The sequence below is a fragment of the Salvelinus alpinus genome, chromosome 25 (genome assembly GCF_045679555.1).
Source record: "Salvelinus alpinus chromosome 25, SLU_Salpinus.1, whole genome shotgun sequence".
NCBI lineage: Eukaryota > Metazoa > Chordata > Actinopteri > Salmoniformes > Salmonidae > Salvelinus > Salvelinus alpinus.
Window position 1 is genome coordinate 21,983,937 of NC_092110.1, and position 26,110 is coordinate 22,010,046.

At 44.1% G+C, this 26,110-nt stretch overlaps 1 protein-coding gene across 2 annotated transcripts in view; it reads left to right on the plus strand.

Moving 5' to 3' along the window:
• LOC139553626 (formin-like) overlaps positions 1 to 26,110 on the plus strand; it is an 88,255-nt gene that overhangs the window by 44,277 nt on the left and 17,868 nt on the right. For both annotated transcript variants that reach the window (XM_071366166.1, XM_071366165.1), the window contains 8 exons: positions 6,367 to 6,454; positions 11,668 to 11,729; positions 12,390 to 12,478; positions 13,425 to 13,554; positions 13,765 to 13,911; positions 14,013 to 14,072; positions 14,182 to 14,302; positions 24,469 to 24,561. In XM_071366166.1, coding sequence (XP_071222267.1) covers positions 6,367 to 6,454; positions 11,668 to 11,729; positions 12,390 to 12,478; positions 13,425 to 13,554; positions 13,765 to 13,911; positions 14,013 to 14,072; positions 14,182 to 14,302; positions 24,469 to 24,561 — 790 coding nt within the window. The remainder of the gene's footprint in view (positions 1 to 6,366; positions 6,455 to 11,667; positions 11,730 to 12,389; positions 12,479 to 13,424; positions 13,555 to 13,764; positions 13,912 to 14,012; positions 14,073 to 14,181; positions 14,303 to 24,468; positions 24,562 to 26,110) is intronic.

Genomic DNA, 26,110 nt, shown 5'->3' on the forward strand with positions numbered 1-26,110 from the left:
GTGTAGCCAGCTCTTGTGCTAGGTCAAAGTAAGCTATCAGGTGGCAGTGAGTTCAGTTCTCTTCTCCTCTCTCTGGCTCTGTGAATGGAAGCAGAGCTGAGTAGAATCCACCTTTCGAAGACCTTCTGCTTACACTTCACAATCAGCTGCAGACTAAACTGTTCTATGCCATGGCTTGGAATGTTCTTTGGATTGTACTTTCAACTAAGTTTGATAGTTATTTTCCTACTGAACCTGGTCATAGTTATTGTTTGAGAGAAATTATAGAACATGCACAATTACTAATGTTTTCCTGTGCTAATGCAGCTTGGTCAGATATCAATGTGAGCTAGGAAGCTGACTTAGGGGCCAGCCAGTCCTGCAGGCAGGGTCAATGAGACAGAAGACAGTTGGCAGGACTGATTTACAATCCAGAATGATTTACAGGAGCAGTTAGAGCCAACCCAGCTAACAACAAACTTCCCACAACTTTAGAGAGCATTCCCTTAAGGGTCTCATTAGGTCATTAACTAACGTTTTCATAAGAATGTTCCTGTGATGTGCAAGGAATGTTTGCAAGAGACCCTTCCCTTAATGTCAAATAGAACTTATCCAGAATGTGGTTACCATGTTCTCAGAACTAAGATATTAATGTTATAGACACAATTCATGCAATGTGGCAAAAACATTAATGTGGCAAATTTTCTGTGGGTTAGGAGAATATTCCATTAATGTCCCACCACACATACATTACCAGTCAAAAGTTTGGACACACCTACTCATTCAAGGGTTTTTCTTTATTTTTACTATTTTCTACATTGTAGAATAATAGTGAAGACATCAAAACTATGAAATAACACATATGGAATCATGTAGTAACCAAAAAAGTATTAAACAAATCAAAATATATTTGAGATTTGAGATTCTTCAAAGTTGCCTTGATGACAGCTTTGCACACTCTTGGCGTTCTCTCAACCAGCTTCATGAGGTAGTCACCTGGGATGCATTTCAATAAACAGGTGTGCCTTGTTAAAAGTTAATTTATGGAATTTCTTTCCTTATTAATGCGTTTGAGCCAATCAGTTGTGTTGTGACAAGGTAGGGATGGTATACAGAAGATAGCCCTATTTGGTAAAAGACCAAGTCCATATTATGGCAAGAACAGCTAAAATAAGCTAAGAGAAACGACAGTCCATCATTACTTTAAGACATGAAGGTCAGTCAATCCGGAAAATTTCAAGAACTTTTAAAGTTTCTTCAAGTGCAGTTGCAAAAACCATTAAGCTCTATGATGAAACTGTCTCTCATGAGGACCACTACAGGAAAGGAAGACCCAGAGTTACCTGCAGAGGATATGTTGATTAGAATTAACTGCACCTCAGATTGCAGCCCAAATAAAAGTAACAGACACATCTCAACATCAACTGTTCAGAGGAGACTGCGTGAATCAGGCCTTCATGGTCGAAATGCTGCAAAGAAACCACTACTAAAAGACACCAATAATAAGAAGAGACTTGCTTGGGGCAAGAAACACGAGCAATGGACATTAGACCGGTGGAAATCTGCCCTTTGGTCTGATGAGTCCAAATTTGAGATTTTTGTTTCCAACCGCATGTCTTTGTGAGATGCAGAGTAGGTGAACGGATGATCTCAGCATGTGTGGTTCCCACCGTGAAGCATGGAGGAGGAGGTGTGGTGGTGTGGGGGTGCTTTGCTGGTGACACTGTCCATGATTTATTTAGAATTCAAGGCACACTTAACCATCATGGCTACCACAACATTCTGCATCGATATGCCATGCGATCTGGTTTGCGCTTAGTGGCACTATCATTTGTTTTTCAACAGGACAATGACCCAAAACACACCTCCAGGCTGTGTAAGGGTTATTTGACTAAGAAGGAGAGTGATGGTGCTGCATCAGATGACCTGACCTCCGCAATCACCCGACCTCAACCCAATTGAGATGGTTTGGAATGAGTTGGACCGCAAAGTGAAGGAAAAGAAGCCAACAAGTGCTCAGCATATCTGGGAACCCCTTCAAGACTGTTGGAAAATTCCTCATGAATCTGGTTGAGAGAATGCCAAGTGTGTGCAAAGCTGTCATCAAGGCAAACGGTGGCTACTTTGAAGAATCAAAAATATATTTTGATTTGTTTAACACTTTTTTGGTTACTACATGATTTCATATGTGTTATTTCATAGTTTTGATGTCTTCACTATTATTCTACAATGTAGAAAATAGTAAAAATATAGAAAAACCCTTGAATGAGTAGGTGTGTCCAAACTTTTGACTGGTACTGTACACAGAACATGGTTGCCATGTTCTCAGAATGTAATATATTAGTGTTCTAGACACGTTTCATGGGAACATTGCAAGAACATTCATGTGTCCAGTTTTCTGTGGGTTAGGAGAATATTCCACCAACGTTCCACCAAACATACGCCAAAACATGCTAGAAAGGTTTTCAGAAGGTTTTTGCTATCATAGATCGAATGTTCCCCTAACAATCGGAAAACAGGACACTCAAACATTAGGGGAACATTACGATAATGTTCTCTTCCTAGAATTGATAGCTGTGAAGTGCCTTGCTCAAAGGCACAATGCCAGATGTTTCACCTAGTCGGCTCGTGGATTTGAACCAGCGACCTTTAGTTTACTGGCCCAACGCCTTAATCGCTAACTTAAGCCACCCTGGAGTCTCTCTGTGGCTATCTGAGTTGGATCAAATGTTTGTGGGTTCAGAGTGACCAGACTGGATGGATACACCCACACTGAGGCCTCTACAGTGGACTGGAGCCTTGACAGATTGATGACAATGTGTATGGATTGGGAAGGGGACAGTCTGGGCTAGTGGACGATTTTTAACTGCTTGGACGCCACATTCAGTGCCATGGGGTTAGTGGGAATGCTGACACACACGGCTGCAGGAGTGCAGAGTTGCAGCATTGGACTTGACAACAACATGGGGCCTGAGCATTGGCCTGAGCTGTGTGGGCACAAATGCACATAACCCATTAGAAATGGGAATACTTTTCTTATTTGAGATAGTAGATACAGTATGTGGTATAGATATCCATGAGCAGTGAGCTGTACTAGGGGCCGTACTATACTCAGGCCAGAGACAGCAGCCTGTGTTCAGCTATGATTACTTGGAGACACTACCACAACTGTGGAAAGGGTTGGCTACAGCCCCTTGGCACTCGAACACATTTAGAAGGGTCAGCTAAACAAAAGTAACTTGTTTACTGCTTCATCTTTTATCCCTAAAAGTTTATCTTCCAACGTTCAAACTCTCTGAATCATCGTCTGTTGATAGGTTCCCAGAAGTACTGGCTCTGACTAGACAAAGGAGGGGGGAGAGGGGGATGGAGAATGGGGAAGAGAGGAGAGTGTAGAGGAGAGTGGAAAGGCGGAGGAGATGAGGATGGAGAGGGGGGAGGGAAGGGAAGGGAGAAGGAGAGGGGGTCTGGAATGAGGGGAGCTGGATAGAGGTGGTGGGGGGAGCAGACTGTCATCCAGCTAGCTAACAGACAGAGCCAGACAGGGCCTGTGGAGACATGGGGTCAATCAAGAGCGCTGTCTTGCCTTACTCTGCAATATCTTCCCCCGAGGAGATTTGACAAGCCAATAGTCCTGTCCTGGCCTCACCACCACACCGATACGGCTCTACACGACACAGAGACAAGTAATTCAATCTCTGCCCTGTAGTCGTCTCCATCAACTTTATGAAGAGCAGCTACACTCTGCACACATGATGGTTTTCACTGTAGTAAGCATGTTCGCCGTAGGGCACACAGTGGTGTGTGTGATGACAGAACACCTATACATGCCTGACGCACTTGTAACTTATTTAGAAAGTATTGCCAGATCAGATAACACCTGTGGGCCTAGTCGGGGGTGTGATGGGGGGGAATGAATGGAGTGTGTATGTGCATTATGGAGATTAGCCATTTTTCTCCCATCCCTCCTAATGCACAACTCTACATACAGGACCCTAAGTGGAAGTTGGGGCGGTAAGGGAATGGTAGAGGGGTGAGTCTGTACATGGGAGTGCTAATCTGTATCATGTGTTCAATACAACTGAAAGCTGCTGTTTTCTCTGGAGGCCTTTTTCTTTCCCGCCACTGATTATCATATCAAAGCAGCAGAGATGACATGCAGGGGAATGAGCTCTCTGTCAGCCTCCACAGTCCACACCAGACCAGACTGGGGGTAATTGTAGCCATGTGGGGCTGGAGGAGATGAGATGACACCTGTAGGGGCATTTGAAGTGGAAAGGAGAGGATGCGCGTGGCGCTGCATATTGGGTGTGAGGATAATGAGCTACAGGATCCGGGTGCTGCGCTGCGTTAAGGAGATGAGGAAACCCTGACAGCCCCCCACTCCCACCCACTGCCCCCCTGCCCTGCGTTTACACCAGTAATACAGCCTGCGTAAACATTGCACAGCAATTCCCACCACCCATGGATCTCTGTAAAACAAATAGTGGCTTTAATTTGTTCAGACCTAACGTCTTTAGGGATGACATAATCGTTCACACTGGGGTTTATTAAAGGCGTATTTTGAGTGTTGAGTGGGAGAGTGGTTGTAAGATTTGCAGAACGTTGTGTGGGGATGTTGATCATTCAGTGGAGGGTGTTATTGATGTGTTCTCTTGATCCATGTATTATTGTAACGTATCTCCAGGGTGGGTGAACTCTGACAGGGTTGGCTCCTAGTCACCTGTATAGCTGCCTGCCGCCTCAGCCATAGCTGTGTAAACTATCAGCTCTCTGATGAACCTGGTGCCCTCTCCCCAACACCAGCCACCTGTATAGCTGCCTGCCGCCTCAGCCATGGCTGTGTAAACTATCAGCTCTCTGATGAACCTGGTGCCCTCTCCCCAACACCAGCCACCTGTATAGCTGCCTGCCGCCTCAGCCATGGCTGTGTAAACTATCAGCTCTCTGATGAACCTGGTGCCCTCTCCCCAACACCAGCCACCTGCTACTGCTCAAAGCACTCCCTCTTCCTTTTGTTATTTTAATCTTCCTTTCAGTGTCAAACCAATGTCTCCTCTATATTTCAAGTGTTTTTTTGGTCTGCTGGAAGGACTTCACCTTGACTTGGACTGGTGGGTAGTTCTCCCAGTGTCCACTGGATGTAGCTGTTATATTCATCATGGGTTTCTAACAGAGCTCTCAGCATCAGCATCAGAACGTTCCTTCCTTATGTGCTTGAGAGTAAGCATCCAGGCTTGTTCCTCCAGATCAGTTGTAATTTCTCAGTAAGTGAACTAGTCAGGCTAATTGGTGCTTCTGGGGCCACAGCGAGTGGCCAGGGTTCCTGGGAAGGTTTTAGTGTGGGCCGAACAGTGCAGTTCATTAAAGGTGTTGGGAAGGCCTCTCACTCTGCCAGCTTCCCCTCTCATGTCCCCATACAGGGAGATCCTCAGTGATAATAGTAATGACGTGGAAGCAGTATGCATCTTACCTTCTGTAATGCAATACTCACTTCTAAGGCTTCTGCTCCTTGGTTCCCACTGGATGGCCCAGTAGCTAAGATGCAGTAATAACGGCCAGTGCTTCCTAATGAAGAAGGCTGAGACATTAAGTTTTAGAGCTGGGCTTTACCTTGCCAAAACTGTTTCTAGCTTAATGGGTAATTCAGTAATAAGTAATTGTGACCATGTGTAGGCACAAATACAAATCCTGTGAATTTATAGTTTATAGTTTGTTATAAAAATAAAAAACTGCTCTTCCAGACTGAAAAGATGTCCTTTTATGGTTTACTTTTTTACTTTCCTGTGGCTTTATGTTTCCGACTATATCATGCACTTTTAACGAGGGACTTTTTCTCTATACTCTGTGCTCTGTATTGTTAGTGATGTCATTCGATAAATCCTGTTGTCTGTGGCGTGTGGGTTTCTATCCTCACTGTCTCTCAGCCTGTTATCATGGACCGTGAAGGATTATGACACTGTGTAGATTAGTGTGGCTTAAGGGTCAATCCAGACGCTCCACAGAGATGTTAGAATGGCTCCTCTCTAGAGCACTCCTTCTCTCCCCTCCCAGAGTCAATCTATCTTCAAGTGGTCTTGCTCTGGGAAGTGACTAACTGATACTTTCTTCTGGCCTCTCTGGGAAAAAGACTGTGGATGATGTTAACCTGTGTCCCTGTTTCATCTGAATATATCATATTATATCATATGCTAGTATTCTAGTAAAATAAATCTTATTAGTTGAATTTAAGAATAACTGCTGTTCTGCATCTTATCAACTGTATAAACTGTGCCACTTCAGTCACATGGTAATGGTGATCAAATAGAGGATGTGTAATCCAATGGAATTCTCACTCTTCAATGTAATCACTGTGATTAAAATATGATGTTTATGTCTTTTCTGCAGATTATCAAGCTGCTGGATGGGAAACGTTCCCAAGCAGTCGGCATCCTCATCTCAAGTCTACACCTTGAAATGAAGGACATTCAGAAAGGTGAGCGCATACAAATAGGAATTCCTTAACTGTGTTAAAACCACGCTGTTTGGTGCGTTATTACTGGAGGATATTGTCTATATTACTGACAACCTGTCATTTCCTCTCCGTCCAACAGTCATTTTTTCAATTAAATAGTGATAAACTTCAGTTACAATCCTATTTTCACCTGATTAGAAAATATGCTTAAATGCCATAAAAATGATGAAAGTAGTTATTTTAGAAAGAAGAAATGTTGAAGCCCGCTGCAAATTGTTTCCTGCCTCTTGACAGACCCTAATGTGTGAATAGTTCCACTTTTATAGATGAAGTTGTGTTTCATGTCGAATGTGGAAGATTTCCAAGTTTTCCAGACTAGTGCCCCCAGTTTCCCAGACTAGTACATCATGTTGTGAGTGAACAGCATTGGAATGAAATTAGCCATTTTTGCAATTCTGTCTCGCCAGATTCAATCGTTCATGCACTGGTCAAAATCACATCAATATTTTCCTTCTTGCACTAAAGAGGAGTGGAGTATTTGGTTGTGTATGTGTATTTGACTGCACATGTTTATGTATGTGAATGGGGCGGGGAATGTCTGAGGCAGCGCTTAGGCGTGCATGGGTTAGGGCCGTTGGTGACAGCCCGGGTGCACTGGGTTGATACTGGGACTGGGACTGGGAGTGGAGCGCCTGGCAGTCTGAGCATGCGGCCAGCCTGGCAGATTTGTTTATTGTTGCCAGTGACGGTTTCCACCGCCTAATGGGAGCGACACCCTGCTAATGATCTGAGTGTGTATAAATCCACCTTCGCAGTCAGCAGACACAGCACCGCCACATAAAAACGCTTGCCCAATGCAAACCAAACAACACATTGGGCCAAGCTGCCATTTTTGGTTGTGATATTTTTTTCTCTCTCCTTCTCCCTCTGTCAGTGTCAAGGTAAAGAACCCCCAATAAAAGAGTCTGCTCTCTCCCAGCGTGAGCCTGCTTCCTACAGCCTTAATGGGAGGTGTAGGTGAAATGGACAATTTGAATCTGACAATGCAGCAGAGCAGCTTAATAAGCAGTTCTAAGGGCCCTGGTCCCTAGCCTCGCCTGCTTGCCTGCCCTTTGTTGGCAAATTAAAAGGACATGGGACATGTCATGTAATTACAGCCACTTGGGAGTGAGGGGAGGCAGGGGTTTGGTGGCCCAGGGCAGGGAGAGGGAAGAGTGGGGGCCAACGGAGGGCTTGAGCCTGACTGGGGGACCTCCTGGGCCACCGCAGTTCAAGGCACACCACACACACCCTGAGCGATGGGTGTGAAGTGAAGGGAAAGGGAGTGAGGTGGCGACAGGGTTCCTTTGATCTCACGGTGTGGAGAGATATCCGGGCCTGGCCTCCTTTGGCTCAGAGCACTGTGCTGCACTGCGCTGCGGCCCCCCTTTGGTGTGTGATTGACGGGTGCATGGCGGGCCTTAAGTAATCCACTCTATTAAGAGGTAGGAAATGGCCCTCCAGCTCCAGCCTGCTATCCAGCATACTCTCCACTTTGATCCATCATTTTGGGCTGCCCTGCTGCCTCAGCTGGTCGTAGGGGCTTGGGGAAGCTGTGGACATCATTGGAAGAATGCTTGGATTCTGGGATGCAGAACTATTTCTTCTTATTTTGGAGGCACTGTGTGGAGATAGAAGTTGACATGTCTTAATGACTCCAGGGGTGTCGCTGTATACAGTACAGTCATGTGCTTTTGGCTCGACTTCCCTGGTGGTTCTTTGCTAGTCATGCGACTGTGAGACATGACACAGCCACAGTGGTGTAGAGAGGGGCTTGTTTCCACTCACACTGGGTCTGTTCTGGGCTGATCTGAGTGCAGGCGTTGCTCTGCAGTCGACAGCTAACAGCACTCAGATCCATATCGCCATTGAGACCAGGAGCCATCCCTCCCAGTCTGCCCCCTCCTTCCCTCTCTCCTCCCTGACCTGTACCCAGCCATAAAGCTGTGACTCCTCTTTCTGAGACACTGAGCAGAGCTCTCCCTCTCTTACTTTCTTTCTCTCTCGCACTGCTGTTAAGCAGGGGTGAAAGTAGATCAAATGTCTTCCTGGTACGTGAACGCACTTTGTCATTTTCATGGGCCTAATCACAGAATTACATATAGAATAATTTTTTATTTAATAGGGTCTCTATGGGCCTAATAGGAAAGATTTGTCTTTTTACATTGACTTTTACACTTGTGCGGCAATCAACATGATAAAAGAATCCCCTCAAAATCTGTCCGTTTTTTTCATGGGCTGCATCTCAATCCACCACGTCCGTCTATGTGGGCTTTCCGCATCTGTGGCTAAGCTACAGCGCTGTTTGTCAGACCAGGACACATCCCGAAAATCGATATTCTTCCGAAAATGTCTGTAGTGTCTGAAGAGGTTAGCCTACTAACAATGGAAGGATGACAATCTTACGAACACAATGATGTACTCCGTTTTGTTCTGTGACCCCCCACAAGTGTCACAGGATTTGTCTGAAGGTAACCCATACAAATTAATGGAAGTATGGAAGTAGTTTTATGACATTTCAAAACGAGGACGTTTAGGGACCAGGGAGGTTCCAAATTACTTAAGGAAGTTTGTCCGGTTTTAAGGAAGTTTGTCCGGTTTTAAGGAAGTTTGGTCAGTTTTAAGGAAGTTTGGCCGGTTTTAAGGAAGTTAGGCCAGTTAGGCTGGTTTTAAGGAAGTTTGGCCAGTTAGGCTGGTTTTAAGGAAGTTTGGCCAGTTAGGCTGGTTTTAAGGAAGTTTGCCCGGTTTTAAGGAAGTTTGGCCAGTTTTAAGGAAATGAATAGCTGGGGAAAAGATCCATCATGTTTCTGGTAGTATTTCAGTTTGTCTTGGATGCATATTGTATGTGGATGAAAATGAAATATTGTCAGCTTTTAAGTCGCTGAAATAAATTGCACATTAGGATAAACAACAGGTCCCTAACTGTACATTTGCATTCTCTCAAGATGCTGAAAGAAAGAAATCATATTTCTCCACTCCTGTTCCCGAGACAAAATTTACATTTGGCCTATCATTTTACTACGAGGAACACTTCATTCTGCAGGAGTTCATATTATAATAGGCTAGGCTATGTGTGAGGCCTACATCCAGTTACTATTCCAACTATTAGGCTACTCCACTCTAAAATAATTCCGGCATCCATACAGGGCCATTTGATAAATGCAAAGAGACATCACATACAAAACACCAAAAAGTATTATGAATGACATTCAGTGATTGTCATCATTCGGCCTAAACAAGTCTTGTAAGCTGAATTTATGTGTACACTGCTGTCCCCGCGCATCTCGTTCTCACCCACTCATCTCTGCCTTAGCAAGATTTCACTGTCTATCTTTCATATCAAATCAAAGTTTATTTGTCACGTGCGCCGAATACAACCTTACAGTGAAATGCTTACTTACAGGCTCTAACCAATAGTGTGAAAAAGGTGTGTGTGTGTGTGTGTGTGTGTGTGTGTGTGTGTGTGTGTGGTGTGTGTGTGTAAGTAAGTAGAGAAATAAAACAACAGTAAAAAGACATTTGAAATTAAGAGTAGCAAGGCTATATACAGACACCAGTTAGTCAGGCTTATTGAGGTAGTATGTACATGTAGGTATGGTTAAAGTGACTATACATATATGATGAACAGAGAGTATCAGTAGTGTAAAAGAGGGGTTCGTGGGTGGCGGGACACAATGCAGATAGCCCGGTTAGTCAATGTGCGGGAGCACTGGTTGGCCGGGCCAATTGAGGTAGTATGTACATGAATGTATAGTTAAAGTGACTATGCATATAAGATAAACAGAGAGTAGCAGCAGTGTAAAAGAGGGGTTGGGGGGCACACAATGCAAATAGTCCGGGTAACCATTTGGTTACCTGTTCAGGAGTCTTATGGCTTGAGGGTAAAAACTGTTGAGAAGCCTTTTTGTCCTAGACTTGGCACTCCGGTACCGCTTGCCATGCGGTAGTAGATAGAACAGTCTATGACTGGGGTTGCTGGGGTCTTTGACAATTTTTAGGGCCTTCCTCTGACACCGCCTTGTGTAGAGGTCCTGGATGGCAGGCAGCTTTGCCCCAGTGATGTACTGGGCCGTACACACTACCCTCTGAAGTGCCTTGCGGTCAGAGGCCGAGCAATTGCCGTACCAGGCAGTGATGCAACCGGTCAGGATGCGCTCGATGTTGCAGCTAAAAATGACTGACAAATATGACTGACATGCGGTCATGATAAATAGTGTAATAGCCTACAGTTTTCTTGGAATCTATGTTTTAACTATTGTGATAGGCTCATGTTTTACCGGTACGGAGTACCCCTACTATTTTTTTGGCCGGTTATCCGTACTGGACCGTTCCAGCTTACTTTCACCCCTTCTGATAAACGGTTATTGTTATCTCTCTCTCTCTCTCTCCTCTACACTCTGAGAAAAAAGGGTTCCAAATAAGTTATTTGGCTGCCCCCATAGGAGAACCATTTTTGGTTCAAGGTAGAACTCTTTTTGGTTCCATGTAGAACCCTCTGTGCAAAAGGTTTTAGATGGAACTCAAAAGGGTTCTACCTGGAACCAAAATGGTTCTTCCTGGAACCATAAAGGGTTATTCAAAGGGTTCTCCTATGGGGATAGCCGAAGAACCCTTTTAGGTTCTAGATAGCACCTTTTTATCTAAGTGTGGAGCCTCCTCTCTCGCTCTCTCTTCTCTCTACTCTCTCCCCTCCTCTCTCTCTGTGGCCCCACTTTAGAGATCATTACTGGAGACTGTGGTAGTTCTGGCTGCAGGTCCTGGGGTTAAGCAGTTACAGGCTCTCTCCTGTGACCCCTGGCCTGAGAGGAAAGCTCCTGTGTGGGGTGAGCCCTGGGCTCTGCTCTGACACAACGACTGCCCTGGCCTGCCTGACCACACGCCCCAATACCCACCACTCCCTAATACTCTCGTTCAGTCACTTTAAAGTGATAGTTCACTACAAAATCTAAGTTTGTCAGACATTTCAGATCTCAAAAGATGTTTAATGTTGAAATGAGTTAACAAATAATAGACATGGGTATTATTTCTGTAAAGTATAGTTTTGTACATAGCATGTCTATATGAATTTAATCTCCCTCACAGGATTACAGGCCTGGGCACCAAACCCAGGCAGCAGGGAATTTAAACAGCATGCCTGCCCAACATATTCCATCTTTATAAGAGATTGTCTCTAATAAATGAATTTATTGTTCCAGCTGTTTTGAGTGTAGATAACTCTGTGGTGGACTTGGAGACCATCGAGGCTTTATATGAAAATGTGAGTATTCCAAAGTGTGCTGTAAAGTCATTCAATAGCATGAGAGAAATGTGAGAATCTAAACTCCTTTTTAAGTGTTTTTCTCACTCAGTATGCTTTTGTTAACACTACACAGTGGTGGAAAAATACCCAATTGCCATACTTAAGTAAAAGAAAAAAGCATACTCCAACACTCAGACATCATTTACAAATGAAGCATTTGTGTTTAGTGAGTGTGCCAAATCAGAGGCAGTAGGGATGACCAGGGATGTTCTCTTAATAAGTGCATGAATTGGGCCATTTTCCTGTCCTGTTAAGCATTCAAAATGTAACAAGTACTTTGGGTGTCAAGGAAAATGTATGGAGTAAAAAGTACATTATTTTCTTTAGGAATGTAGTGGAGTAAAAGTTGTCAAAAATATAAATAGTAAAGTACAGATACCCCAACAAAAACGACTTAAGTAGTATTTTAAAGTAGTTTTACTTAAGAACTTTACACCACTGACACTACACCAGGGCTCTATAACATATGCTAGTCTACAGCTCATTTCTCAAGGATGTCACACGCAACGTTTATCTATTGCTATTCTACCTCTTGTTTTGTAATGACTGTCTATATCATTCATTGCTACAGCTGTATTGTTGTCTACTCACCTGTTTTGTTTGTGTGTGTTATCACAGAGGGCCACGAATGACGAGCTGGAGAAGATAAGAACACACTATGAGACGTCCAAGGAGGACGAGGTGAAGCTACTGGACAAGCCTGAACAGTAAGAGTGCTTCTCCAGCATCCAAGGGTTCAGGGAGAGGGCAGTAGAACACTGGACCCTGACTTCTACTGGAGTCAGAGAACTAGATGCTCATACACACAGAAAACCATCCCCTCCAGTGAATTCACCATGTCAATTTCAGAGGGTACTTTGGTTTTGTCTTAGAGATTTTTTAGAAACACATCATGTGGTTTTTAATGTGTACAGACAGAGACAAACAGTTTGATTATGAAACACTTTGGTCTTTGACAGCCTGAGCTCACTCATCACGTTGATGGTTCTTTACAGCCAAACCATTATAGGAAGATATTTTATATAAACATCACTTAGAAAAGGTGGCATCACTTTTGTGTTTATTTATCATTTCAAGCAGTAAATAAACCAAGCTCCTTAGTCTTCCTCAGACAGTAAATATTTGTTCCTGGTCTGTTTTGCAACCTTCATGTCTCCCATACTGAGGGAATGGGCTTATGTGTGTATGTGTGTGTGTGGGTGTACATACACGTGCATATGTGTGTGTGTGTGTCTCAGAGTGAATGGCAGAGATCGACGGCTGCTGGCCCTCAGCGCGACGTCCCTCCCATGGGGGTTAAACATAGCTGGCCTGTTAATGACTTGTCACTATGGGGCTGAGGGCCATGTTCATACCCACTCAGTGTCTGATCCATCAGCAGCCTAATCCCACAGGAAATTACAGACATGTCCCTGTTTACATGAGTCGGCCTGACACTACGTTTGACCAATCAGTGCTCCGGTCCTCCTTTAGTTGACCTTGGACCTATCAAACTATTAGAGCAGAAAGACTCATGACTATCAGCTGCTAGTTAAAAGCCATACTGACTCAGCCGTGTGTGTGTGGAAGCAGCGCAGCCAAGGATTAAAAATAGTTCTTCCTGTTGGACATTTTGTTTAATTTTGTCATAACACATTATTTCCTCTTGTGCAGGTTCTTGTATGAACTCTCCCAGATTCCAGACTTCTCTGGCCGGTCCCACTGCATCATATTCCAGTCTGTATTCCTTGACTGCATATCTTCCATCCACCGCAAAGTAGAAATAGTCTCCACCGTGAGCAAAGTAAGACATGACTGCAATCTTATTGATTTGTCAGTGTATGAGCTTTTATCATGCTGACCCTGTGTGTGTGTGTGTGTGTGTGTGTGTGTGTGTGTGTGTGTGTGTGTGTGTGTGTGTGTGTGTGTGTGTGTGTGTGTGTGTGTGTGTGTGTGTGTGTGTGTGTGTGTGTGTGTGTGTGTGTGTGTGTGTGTGTGTGTGTGTGTGTGTCAGGATCTGCTGGACTGTAGAAGTGTGAAGGATGTGATGGGGCTGGTCCTAGCCTTTGGGAACTACATGAATGGAGGCAACAGGACACGGGGTCAGGCTGATGGCTTTGGCCTGGAGATCCTGCCCAAACTGAAGGACGTCAAGAGCAGGGTACATTCACCACACACACAGCCATATTACATTATATTAATCTACAGTATGTTACTGAGAAGTTGTACTGGCTTCTTTTGTCTGACCCTTTGTATCTTTAGGACAATCGTATCAGTCTGGTGGATTACGTAGTTGCATACTATCTGCGCAATTTTGACGAGGTACAGTATTTCAGATGAAGGGAACAAATATCCCAGGATGGACTAAAAGATAAATTCTTCTGTTGTTTCCTGATGTTTTGTCATTGGTGGGTTGTCTGTTGGTTTGCAGCACGCAGGAACAGACAAGAGTATATTCCCACTGCCTGAGCCACAGGATTTCTTCTTGGCCGCTCAGGTCAAGTTTGAAGACCTCACAAAGGACATGAGGAAGCTGGGGAGAGACCTGACTGGTGAGACACAGGTTATTTCACTTTTTTCTAAGCAACTCACGTAACATCAGGCATACATAGAGGCATCCTGTAGTATGTAGTATGATACTCATTGTACATTCTGTCTTATCCTGTAAGAACACTTTCCACCATCATCCATCAGAGGTGTTTCAGGGTAGATTCAGGATCTCAGACTCTCTGAAGCACCTTTTCCTTGTTCCCAGGCATCGTGTCATGCCATAACAGGCATGTCATCACTCCCCCATTTCCCCCTGCCATGAACATGCTCTACTTACAGTATCCTATGTCAGAGGTGTCAGCGTCTTCATTTCAGCCAAAGCAAGTCTATCTGTCTGAAACGTTTACAGATGATATGAAAGCTGGATGGAAATGCAATAAAGGAGCAACACTCACAGGAGAAACTTTACCACATGGCTGGTATCAGGAGCTCAGTGCTCATTGGCATGGTCCTCCCAGTTAGCCAGCCAGTTAGCCAGCCAGGTAGCCAGCCAGTTAGCCAGGTAGCCAGCCAGCCAGTTAGCCAGTGAGCCAGCCATTTAACTAGCCAGTTAGCCAGTGAATTAGCCAGTGAGTCAGTCAGTCACTCAGCCAGCCAGTCAGTTAGCCAGTGAGTCAGTCAGCCAGCCAGTGAGTCAGTCAGCCAGTTAGCCAGCCAGCCAGTTAGCCAGCCAGCCAGTGACTTATCCAGTGAGTCATTCACCCAGCCAGCCAGTCAGTTAGCCAGTGAGTCAGTCAGCAAGCTAGCCAGTCAGTTAGCCAATGAGTCAGTCAGCCAGCTAGTTAGTCAGTGAGTCAGCCAGCCAGCCAGCCAGCCAGTCAATGAGTTAGTCAGTGAGTCAGTCACCCAGCACGTCAGTTAGTCAGTGAGTCAGTCAGCCAGCCAGCCAATCAGTTAGTTAGTCAGTAAGTCAGTCAGCTAGTCAGTGAGTCAGTCATCTAGTCAGTCATTGGTCCGCTGGGCTGTCCGGGGGTTAAAGGCGTTGCCCCCGTGGCAGTCAGTTAGTCAGTGAGTCAGTCATCGAGCCAGTCAGTGGTCAGCTGGGCCGTCCGGGGGTTAAAGGCGTTATTTCAGTCAACCAATAATACAGAATATGAAAGCAATTAGATATGCTCTCCACTCTCCTCTCCTCATTCAGATTGCTGCCCTCTGGGAAAATACAAAGAGTCTACAAAAGAGCCCCAGACCCAGCTGTCAGTCATTTATTAGGAAAAATTAAACACTTAAAGACAATACATTTATTTAATGTATTTTATATCTACTGCAGGAAGAAAATAGCAGTCTCGCCCGGAGTCCTCTGGGTATTGGCAGGGAGCGGTGAGCCTGAATTCTCAGTGTTTGGTGAGGTCCACCTATGACTCCCATTTTTATCCTCCTCGCCAGCCTCCAGGAATAAATATTTATGCTGCGCTATTATAAACCACCCTAAAGAAACCAACTGATCTTAATTATATCAGATCACTTCCATTCACATCTGAATTATGTCTAACTCTGTGTGGCTGGTGCTGACACAGGATCACACCCCTATGGGTTCTGTAGCTACAAGGGCTCTCAACTGAGAGGAGGCTAGCAATATGAAAGCAGTTCTCCTTATCCACTTGCCCCACTTTTTAATTCTTTGCTAAGGTTCAGTGGTGTTCCTCCATATCCCTCTTCCCGAGAGTGAGGCTCCAGTAAGTAGCCAGGCAGATGTATGTGTGTGTCTGGTCTGAGACAATGGAAAGCGTAGGTCAGACTCCCTAGCCTGGCGGCTGCCCTCTCCTCCACTCTGCCGTGCAGAAACATGATCCTCATTTGATCTCCCTTCCTGTTTGGGCAGGAGGTGATGACCTCTCTCTGGGTTTCTCTCTGGGGATGGGGGGGGGGGGGGGGGGGGGTAGGATCCATCCCTTCTCTCCTGCACAAGAAGCCTGGCAACTATAGTGTAAGACCTGGATATTGCACTGTGTTTTCCCTAGTGTCTTCTGAGGCTTTCAGTTCAAATCAAATTGTATTTGTCACATGCACCGTATACAACAGGTGTAGACCTTACAGTGAAATGCTTACTTACAAGCCCTTAACCAACAATGCTTTAAGAAGTTAAGAATAAAAATGTGTTAAGTAAAAAATAGATAAGTAGAAAAAGTGAAAATAATAAAGAGCAGCAGTAAAATAACAATAGTGAGGCTATATACAGGGGGTACAAGTACAGAGTCAATGTGCGGGGGCACCGGTTAGTCAAGGTAATTGAGGTAATATGTACATGTAGGTAGAGTTAAAGTGACCATGCATAGATAATAAACAGAGAGTAGCAGCTGCGTAAAAGAGGGGTCTGGGTAGCCCTTTGATTTGCAGTTCAGAAGTCTAATGGCTTGGGGGTAGAAGCTGTTAAGAAGACCTTTTGACCTAGACTTGGTGCTCCGGTACCGCTTGCCGTTCGGTAGCAGAGAGAACAGTCTATGACTAGGGTAGCTGGCGTCTTTGACTATTTTTAGGGCCTACCTCTGACACCGCCTGGTGTAGAGGTCCCGGATGGTAGGAAGCGTGGCCCCGGTGTTATACTGGGCCGTACGCACTACCCTCTGAAGTGCCTTGTGGTCGGAGGCCGAGCAGTTGCCATACCAGGCAGTGATGCAACCAGTCAGGATGCTCTCGATGGTGCAGTTGTAGACCCTTTTGAGGATCTGAGGACCAATGCCAAATCTTTTCAGTGTCCTGAGGGGGAATAGGTTTTGTCGTGCCCTCTTCACGCACGACTGTCTTAGTGTGTTTGGACCATGTTAGATTGTTGGTGATGTAGACACCAAGGAACTTGAAGATCTCAACCTGCTCCACTACAGCCCCGTCGATGAGAATGGGGGCGTGCTCGGTCCTCCTTTTCCTGTAGTCCACAATCATCTCCCTTGTCTTGATCACGTTGAGGGTGAGGTTGTTGTCCTGGCACCATACCGTCAGGTCTCTGACCTCCTCCCTATAGGCTGTCTCGTCGTTGTTGGTTCTATCTGTCAGGAGGAGTGTCTGTCCGTTTGGGGGCTATGGTACATGTATATGTTCCTGGAGACTATCCTTGGTTCACCCTGTCCCTGGGCTCATGTGGGCACTGAGTTGACCTTTCATCCAATCAGGGTCAGCGGAGACCACGGCCACGTAAAGCTCTTTAACTGCTGGGTAATTGGGGAGGACAGCGAAGCAGGGACGCTACTGAATGAAATTGTATCAAATAAAAAAGAACAGTCAGAGCTCATTTGCTGCCCAGGGGAGTTTAGTGTTTCACAGAAGGCCTGTGCAGGGTTCGGCATTCATCACCATGGCAAATCAGACCGTGTCTTTATTAGAAATGACCCGTAATGTCAAGTCGAGGCAAGGCCTTTACCCTGAAGTCCATTTTATGACAGAAGCTCCAGTTTGGGTTAGAGTACCGCTACCTCTCCTCCCCACATAACGGTTAAATATAGGCTACTCCTAATTTTGCTTAAATACAGGCACAAAATGCAGGGAACATGCAGAGTGTAGATAATACTGTCTTTGTAAACTCAAGACCCTCACATAAGAATTGTAAACCATGTTCTATGATTTCTATTATTTTGTCTTGGTAGCAGGCCATATATTAAATGATGACTGCCTTTTCAACAGATTTGTCCGTACATTTCCTCACCTTGTTTTCTTCTTAGATATGGAGCCAATTGAAGCTAAATCTATCAACTAGAATAGAATAGAATAGAATAAAACTTTATTGTCCATCCAGGATGGACATTTTTCTTTGGCATCACCTTCATTAAAAGAATCACATACATTTTCACATCATACACATTTAAACCAGTCAGTCCATCATGTTGCGAACACTAACAACATAGAGGACATTAATACATTCATTAACAAACGACAACTGTCCCAACTGCACCAGATAGATAAGTACATATACCGATACAATTTACTTTGCATTTAGTAGTCCAACAGCACAAAGAACTAATGAATGTTTGAACCCGTTCTTCTTGGCCATGGGCATTCTGAAGCGCCGGCCTGAGGGAAGCCTCTCCAACTGAGGGTGTAGAGGGTGGGAGGGGTCGCCAATGACAGCCAGTGTCTTCTTTTTGGTAGCCTTGTGGAACAGAATGCTCATGTGCCTGTGGTTGACCAATTACATTGCTGGCTGTGTTTACTATTCTGGTCAGTTTGCTTTTGCTCCTCACACTCAGATAACCATACCAGACTGTCATATTGAACGTGAGGATGCTCTCCACCAAGCTTCTGTACACCCTCTCCAGAACATCCTGGCTGACCCCAAACCCCTTTAATTTCCTGAAAATCTAAAAAAAAAATATGATTTCCTCAAACTATGACATCCCAAGCATTCCCTTACAGCAGACCAGCTGAAACCCTGAACATTGGAGTACCATGTCTTACAGCAGTTGTGTTCTCAGACAGGCTCTATGTAAGACGTGGGCCAGGGTTGGATGCTGGATAGGTCCAGGTTGATAGAGAGTCCCATAGGGCGGTGCACAATTGGCCCAGCGTCGTCCGGGTTAAGGTTTGGCCGGGGTAGGCCGTCATTGTACATAATAATTTGTTCTTAACTGATTTGCCTAGTTAAATGAAGGTTAAATAAAATTAATTAATTAAGAGATAGATTTATCTTAAAGGGAGGTGTGCGTGTTTGACCTTTATCTCCTGGCTGGCCCAATGTAGCCTGGGTAACAGCAGGGCTCTAGCCTGGATGGGAGGGAGGGGAGGAAGGGAGGGAGGAGGAAGCTGGGAGCCTGACAGTGCACTGGGGTGGGTTGTATATAATTGTGGATTAGTGAGAGAATTCCTTGTGCTTTAGAGCTGATGGAAAATGATCCAGTGCCTGGCGTAAATAACACTGATCTGCCAGGCCAGACCACGGACAAGACTAACCTCCCTCTCTCTCTCTCTCTCTGATTAAAAAGGGTTTTCAAAACATTCATGCTTGACGGGTGAAAACATATGTACAGTGAGGGAAAAAAGTATTTGATCCCCTGCTGATTTTGTACGTTTGCCCACTGACAAAGAAATTATCAGTCTATAATTTTAATGGTAGGTTTATTTGAACAGTGAGAGACAGAATAACAACAAAAATATCCAGAAAAATGCATGTCAAAAATGTTATAAATTGATTTGCATTTTAATGAGGGAAATAAGTATTTGACCCCTTCTCAATCAAAAAGATTTCTGGCTCCCAGGTGTCTTTCATACAGGTAACGAACGGAGATTAGGAGCACACTCTTAAAGGGAGTGCTCCTAATCTCAGTTTCTTACCTGTATAAAAGATACCTGTCCACAGAAGCAATCAATCAATCAGATTCCAAACTCTCCACCATGGCCAAGACCAAAGAGCTCTCCAAGGATGTCAGGGACAAGATTGTAGACCTACACAAGGCTGGAATGGGCTACAAGACCATCGCCAAGCAGCTTGGTGAGAAGGTGACAACAGTTTCTGTGATTATTCGCCAATGGAAGAAACACAAAAGAACTGTCAATCTCCCTCAGCCTGGGGCTCCATGCAAGATCTCACCTCGTGGAGTTGCAATGATCATGAGAACGGTGAGGAATCAGCCCAGAACTACACAGGAGGATCTTGTCAATGATCTCAAGGCAGCTGGGACCATAGTCATCAAGAAAACAATTGGTAACACACTATGCCGTGAAGGACTGAAATCCTGCAGCGCCCGCAAGGTCCCCCTGCTCAAGAAAGCACATATACATGCCCGTCTGAAGTTTGCCAATGAACATCTGAATGATTCAGAGGACAACTGGGTGAACGTGTTGTGGTCCGATGAGACCAAAATGGAGTTCTTTGGCATCAACCCAACTTGCCGTGTTTGGAGGAGGAGGAATGCTGCCTATGACCCCAAGAAACCATCCCCACCGTCAAACATGGAGGTGGAAACATTATGCTTTGGGGGTGTTTTTCTGCTAAAGGGACAGGACAACTTCACCGCATCAAAGGGACGATGGACGGGGCCATGTACCGTCAAATCTTGGGTGAAAACCTCCTTCCCTCAGCCAGGGTATTGAAAATGGGTCGTGGATGGGTATTCCAGCATGACAATGACCCAAAACACACAGCCAAGGCAACAAAGGAGTGGCTCAAGAAGAAGCACATTAAGGTCCTGGAGTGGCCTAGCCAGTCTCCAGACCTTAATCCCATAGAAAATCTGTGGAGGGAGCTGAAGGTTCGAGTTGCCAAACGTCAGCCTCGAAACCTTAATGACTTGAAGAAGATCTGCAAAGAGGAGTGGGACAAAATCCCTCCTGAGATGTGTGCAAACCTGGTGGCCAACTACAAGAAACGTCTGACCTCTGTGATTGCCAACAAGGGTTTTGCCACCAAGTACTAAGTCATGTTTTGCAGAGGGGTCAAATACTTATTTCCCTCATTAAAATGCAAATCAATTCATAACATTTTTGACATGCGTTTTTCTGGATTTTTTTGTTGATATTCTGTCTCTCACTGTTCAAATAAACCTACCATTAAAATTATAGACTGATCATTTCTTTGTCAGTGGGCAAACGTACAAAATCAGCAGGGGATCAAATACTTTTTTCCCTCACTGTAGTGTCAGTTTATCTGTGTGAGTTTTTTATTGTCACTGATCGTTAGAAATAAAGGAGGGCATAACAGAATCAACATGAATCTGGAATGAGTTCAAGCAGTAGAACATTGAGAACAGAAACCTTTTCTATATGGCAGTCAAATATGTAGAGCTCAATGATCATCCAAGTGTACAATGTTTATCTGGTTAACACAGATGATGGATAGGAAAGCACCTTTTGGTGGTCATTTGCAACAGAGTCTTTTCCTCTATGAAGGAAGAGCCTCAACTGCAGTCTCTGTCTCCCCTCCCCCACCCCCTCTCTCTCTACCCCCCCTCCATCCCTCTCTCTCTCTCTCAATTCAATTCAATTTGCTTTATTGGCATGACGTAACAATGTACATATTGCCAAAGCTTAATTTGGATATTTACGATATTAAAATAATAAGAATCAAAATTGTCAACGGGACAACAGTAACAACAATAACCAAGGGTCAAAATAACCATACATTGAACAATAACTAAGCATACAGTAGAGGAAACGTGCAGGTTGGTTGGTCTGTCAGACACTGTCCCTCATCTAATGGCAGGCAGCAATGTAGTGCGCTGCCAACCCACAGCTCTCTGCGTCCTCCCCCAACAGGGGGAAACTTGAATGAGGGTTCCCCAACAGGGGAAAACTTGAATGAGGGTTTCAAATTTGGGGAAATGTTTTATATTTTTGACATTTTGTCAGGAAATGCAGCTCTGTCTCAGGTTCTGCTGTGGTGCAGTGGTTGCACAGCCTTTCCTCTACGGGGAGCCAGGTTTCCTGTGTCTACCCTTCTCAATGGCAAGGCTGTGCTCACTGAGCCTGTACTTTGTCAAGGTTTTTCTAAGGTTTTGATCAGTAACCATGGTCAAATAGTTAGCCACGGTGTACTGTCGATTTAGGGCCAGATAGCACTGCATTTTGCTTTGTGCTTGTGCTTCCCAATAAGCAATGTAGTTTTGTTTTGACTGTGTTGTAATTTGTTTTATTCTGATTGATTGGATGTTCTGGTCCTGAGGCTTCAGTGTGTTAGTAGAACCGGTTCGAGCCCCAGGACCAGCTGGATGAGGGGACTCTTTTCTTTGCTCAGCTCTTGGCATTGCAGGGCTTCGTAATGATATGAGAGGGGGTCACTATATTTGAGAACTTTAAGTGCTCTTTTTTTTTTAAATTATTATTATTGGATATTGGCCTAATTCTGCCCTGCATGCATTGTTTGTAGTTTTCCTCTGGATATGTCGGAGAATCTTACAGAACTCTGCATGCAGGGTTTCAATTGGGTGTTTGTCCCATTTGGTGAAATCTTGTTTTGCAAGTGGACCCCACACCTCGCTGCCATAAAGTGCAATTGGTTCAATGACACATTCAATTAGTTTTAGCCAAATTTTAATAGGTATTTCAATTTGAATTTGTTTTTTAATGGCGTAGAATGCCCTGCATGCTTTCTCTCTCAGTTCATTCACTGCCTCATTAAGGTGTCCAGTTGAGCTTATTTTTAAACCTAAGTAATTGTAGTGTGTGCAGTACTCTATATATTTTGTACCAATTGAGAACTTTGGTCTAATTCCCTGAGATCTGGATCTTCTTTGGAAAATCATTATTTTTGTATTTTTGGGATGTTACTGCCAGGGGCCAGGTCTCTCTCTCTCTGTCACTCTCTCTCTCGCTCTCTCTCTGCTGCTGTAAACCCAGGGAAATTGACACGGCTGTTTGGGGACAGAGGACGCAGAATAACACTCACTGGCCAATTAGAGAACAGCATGGACATATTTACAGTAATGGGATTAGGTGGCTGTGGGGAGAGCAGGCCCCTGGGAGCAAAGTGGGCCTTCAGTTGGCCTGTTTCACTGTGGTAATACTGTTTCACTGTATTAATACTTTTACACTGTATCAATACTTTTACACTGTAACTGTAGTAATACTTTTACACTGTAGCAACACTTTTACACTGTAGCAATACTTTTACACTGTATAAATACTTTTACACTGTAGAAATACTTTTACACTGTAACTGTAGTAATACTTTTACAGTGTAGAAATACTTTTACACTGTAGTAATACTTTTACACTGTAGTAATGCTGTTTCACTGTAGTAATATTTTTACACTGTAGAAATACTTTTAGACTGTGGTAATACTTTTACACTGTAGCCTGCATATCATCAGGAGACTGCTTTAGAAAGGGCTCCAGCTCCTCCTCCTCCTCCCTCTCCCCCCACCCCTACCCCTCCTCTGTGCCTATGTATTGTCACTGTAGGACAATGTCCTAAACCAGAGCCCACTGGGTTTTTATTTCATGCAGCTGCTGATGTTTTGGGGGTTTCCTTCTTGTGGCCTACACTGTCTGGACCACATTTAGAGGAGATCCGCCTCTTAATTGTAGTCTTTCTGTTTTGAACACCCTTTAATGTGCCTGTTTGAGACAGGGGGATTTTAAGGAGCGAGGGATCTAAGACTTGTTTTTAAAGTAGGAACTTTTCAGTGGTGTTTCAGCTGGCTCACCTGATCAGGTTTGTGTCATGGTTGTCCCTCAGCTGTAGATTATGTATTTTCTTACTCAATTAGTGTGCAGTAGTTCAAGTTTAGTCCCTCACCTTTCAAGAGCAACTACTCCTGAGACCCTGGAAAAGGATTGTGGGTAACTGGGCATATTCACCTGTTCTTAATACATCCCTCTGGATTATTCTGGAAACCAGTGAAGCAGTCTCACACTCTGACCAGCCAAGTGTTCCTGTTGTGTTGTTAAGACATTTAGCTATGCAGTAATAACCAACACAAGGTATTTACTGCACTCATTAATGACTTGCAGGTTTGAGTAAAGTTGCAAAAGTTATTCCGGCAGGCCGCTCTGTATATAGCGTCCCACGCTGATTGTTAGGAGGAAATTAAATAGTTTGGCTCACGTTTGCCCAAGTCATCATTGTTTCCTTTGAGCCTGTGTGAGCTAGGTGGTTTGGCAGGGCAACAAAGACCCATCCACAACAAACAAGGCTTCGACATTCAGCCGTCACCCACATGTACAGTTCCACTGGGGAGAGCCAGAACAGGACAGCCCATCTACTGCCACCATGTCATATCAGCTAGTGGGCCAAACACTCATGGTGTTGGTTGGATGACTGTCTTACCCCAGTATCTGTGGCGTCAACATGTGTTATCTCCTCACATTTTTTGAGAGTAACAGATTGAACACCCTACTCACATTCAAAGAACAGTCTGTGTTTATGAAGATTTATAATACATTTCTCATTTTGAATGCAGACCAAGCTCATTTAAGTGATTGCAAGGTCTTTTCAATAGCCATCTGGTTGGGATGTTTTGGAGGAGATTCACACACATTTCCCCTCAAATGTTTTCCCTCGGCAGGTTTTGGTCAACTCACTTATGAAAGTGCTGGAAATGTGCTACATTTGCTGTTTGGGCACGCTTGTTATTGTTTTACAGCTTAGCCCAATAATAAATGCCAAATTCACACAGTACACCGCAGTATACAGTCTACTCTCACTCACACTTTCTCTCCCCCACCCAACCGAGGCCAGAGCTTTTTTAATCCATTCCTGCTGAGAAATGTCAGATATTTAACATTTCCCGCTCTCTCTCTCCCTCAGTGTGTGAAAAGGCTGTTCAGAAGGTGTGTGCTAGCTCCTCTGAGAAGGACCTCCAGCCCTTCAAGGAGAAAATGGAGGCCTTCGTCTCGACCGGTGAGTAAAACAAACCATAACCAGAGAGGGGAGGAGAAGAGACATGACTAGGACAGTAGCGGTGCATGGGTAAAATCACTGGGGAAGCCAGGGAAAAAAAGCCATATCAGAACCTGCTGTATGTGTTGTGTTAATTGCGTTACTTGCTCTATAACCTGTTAGTCATATGCCTTGCCAGCATGATATATAGGCATAAGGCTGAGACAATAAGAAGATACAGTGGCAGAATAAATTCAACAACACCTTTGTTTCATCACAAAACTGGAGAGCAACCTCTGTCCGCTGAAGTCCACAAAGTATATTGCATGTACAGTGCATTCAGAAAGTATGCAGACCCCATTACTTTTTATCTACCTTAAATGCCTGATTGGTGGAGTGCTGCAGAGATGGTTGTGAGATGGTTGTCCTTCTGGAAGATTCTTCCATCTCCTCAGAAGAACTCTGGAGCTCTGTCAGAGTGACCATCGGATTCTTGGTCACCTCTCTGACCAAGGACCTTCTCCCCCGATTGCTCAGTATGGCCGGGCAGCCATCTCTAGGAAGAGTCGTGGTGGTTCCAAGCTTCTTCCATTTTAAGAATGATGGTGGCCACTGTGTTCTTGGGGACCTGCAATGCTGCAGAAATGTTTTGGTACCATTCCCCAGATCTGTGCCTCGACACAATCCTGTCTCTGAGCTCTACGGACAATTCCTTCGACCTCATGACTTGGTTTTTGCTCTGATATGCACTGTCAACTGTGGGACCTTATATAGACAGGTGTGTGCCTTTCCAAATCATGTCCAATCAATTGAATTTACCACCGGTGGACTCCAATCAAGTTGTAGAAACATCTCAAGGGTCTGAATACTTATGTAAATTATTTTAAATACATTTTCAAAAATGTCTAGATACCTGTTTCCGCTTTGTCATTATGGGGTATTGTGTGTAGATTGATGAGTAACATTTTTTTTATTAAATCCATTTTAGAATAAGGATGTAACGTAACAAAATGTGGAAAAAGGGAAGGGCTCTGAATACTTTCCGAATGCACTGTGTATATATATATATATATTTATATTATATATATATTTTTAAAATTTACTATATCAATATGTATTGGTTGTCAATGTTTTGGCGTCAAACTGGTAGCAGTTGTGAAGAAAAGTCAATAGTTGGAAGAGTTGCAGAGTTGATTGAAAATAATGCCATTGTTGATTAGATTATAAATTTTTTCATTATTAGGCTATTTTCTCTTCAACCATTCAGTCCATCTACTAGAAACTTATGGACAATATAGAATATAGATATAAAACTATATTATTATATATGAATATTTTTTTTTAAAGTTATTCAAGTATAAATGACCAAAGTTACAATAGATTGCCATATATTTTCTGTTAATTACCAAAATTACTAAAGATTCTGGTAACTTTGGTCAATCACCGATAGCTTTGCAACCCTAAACATGACCCCATGTGTTGACCTCCAGGGGGTGCTATGTGTTGTTTTTATATGTTGTTTTAGTAAATACTGCTCCAGCAGACTCATAGCGTGTCACCTAACCCAGGC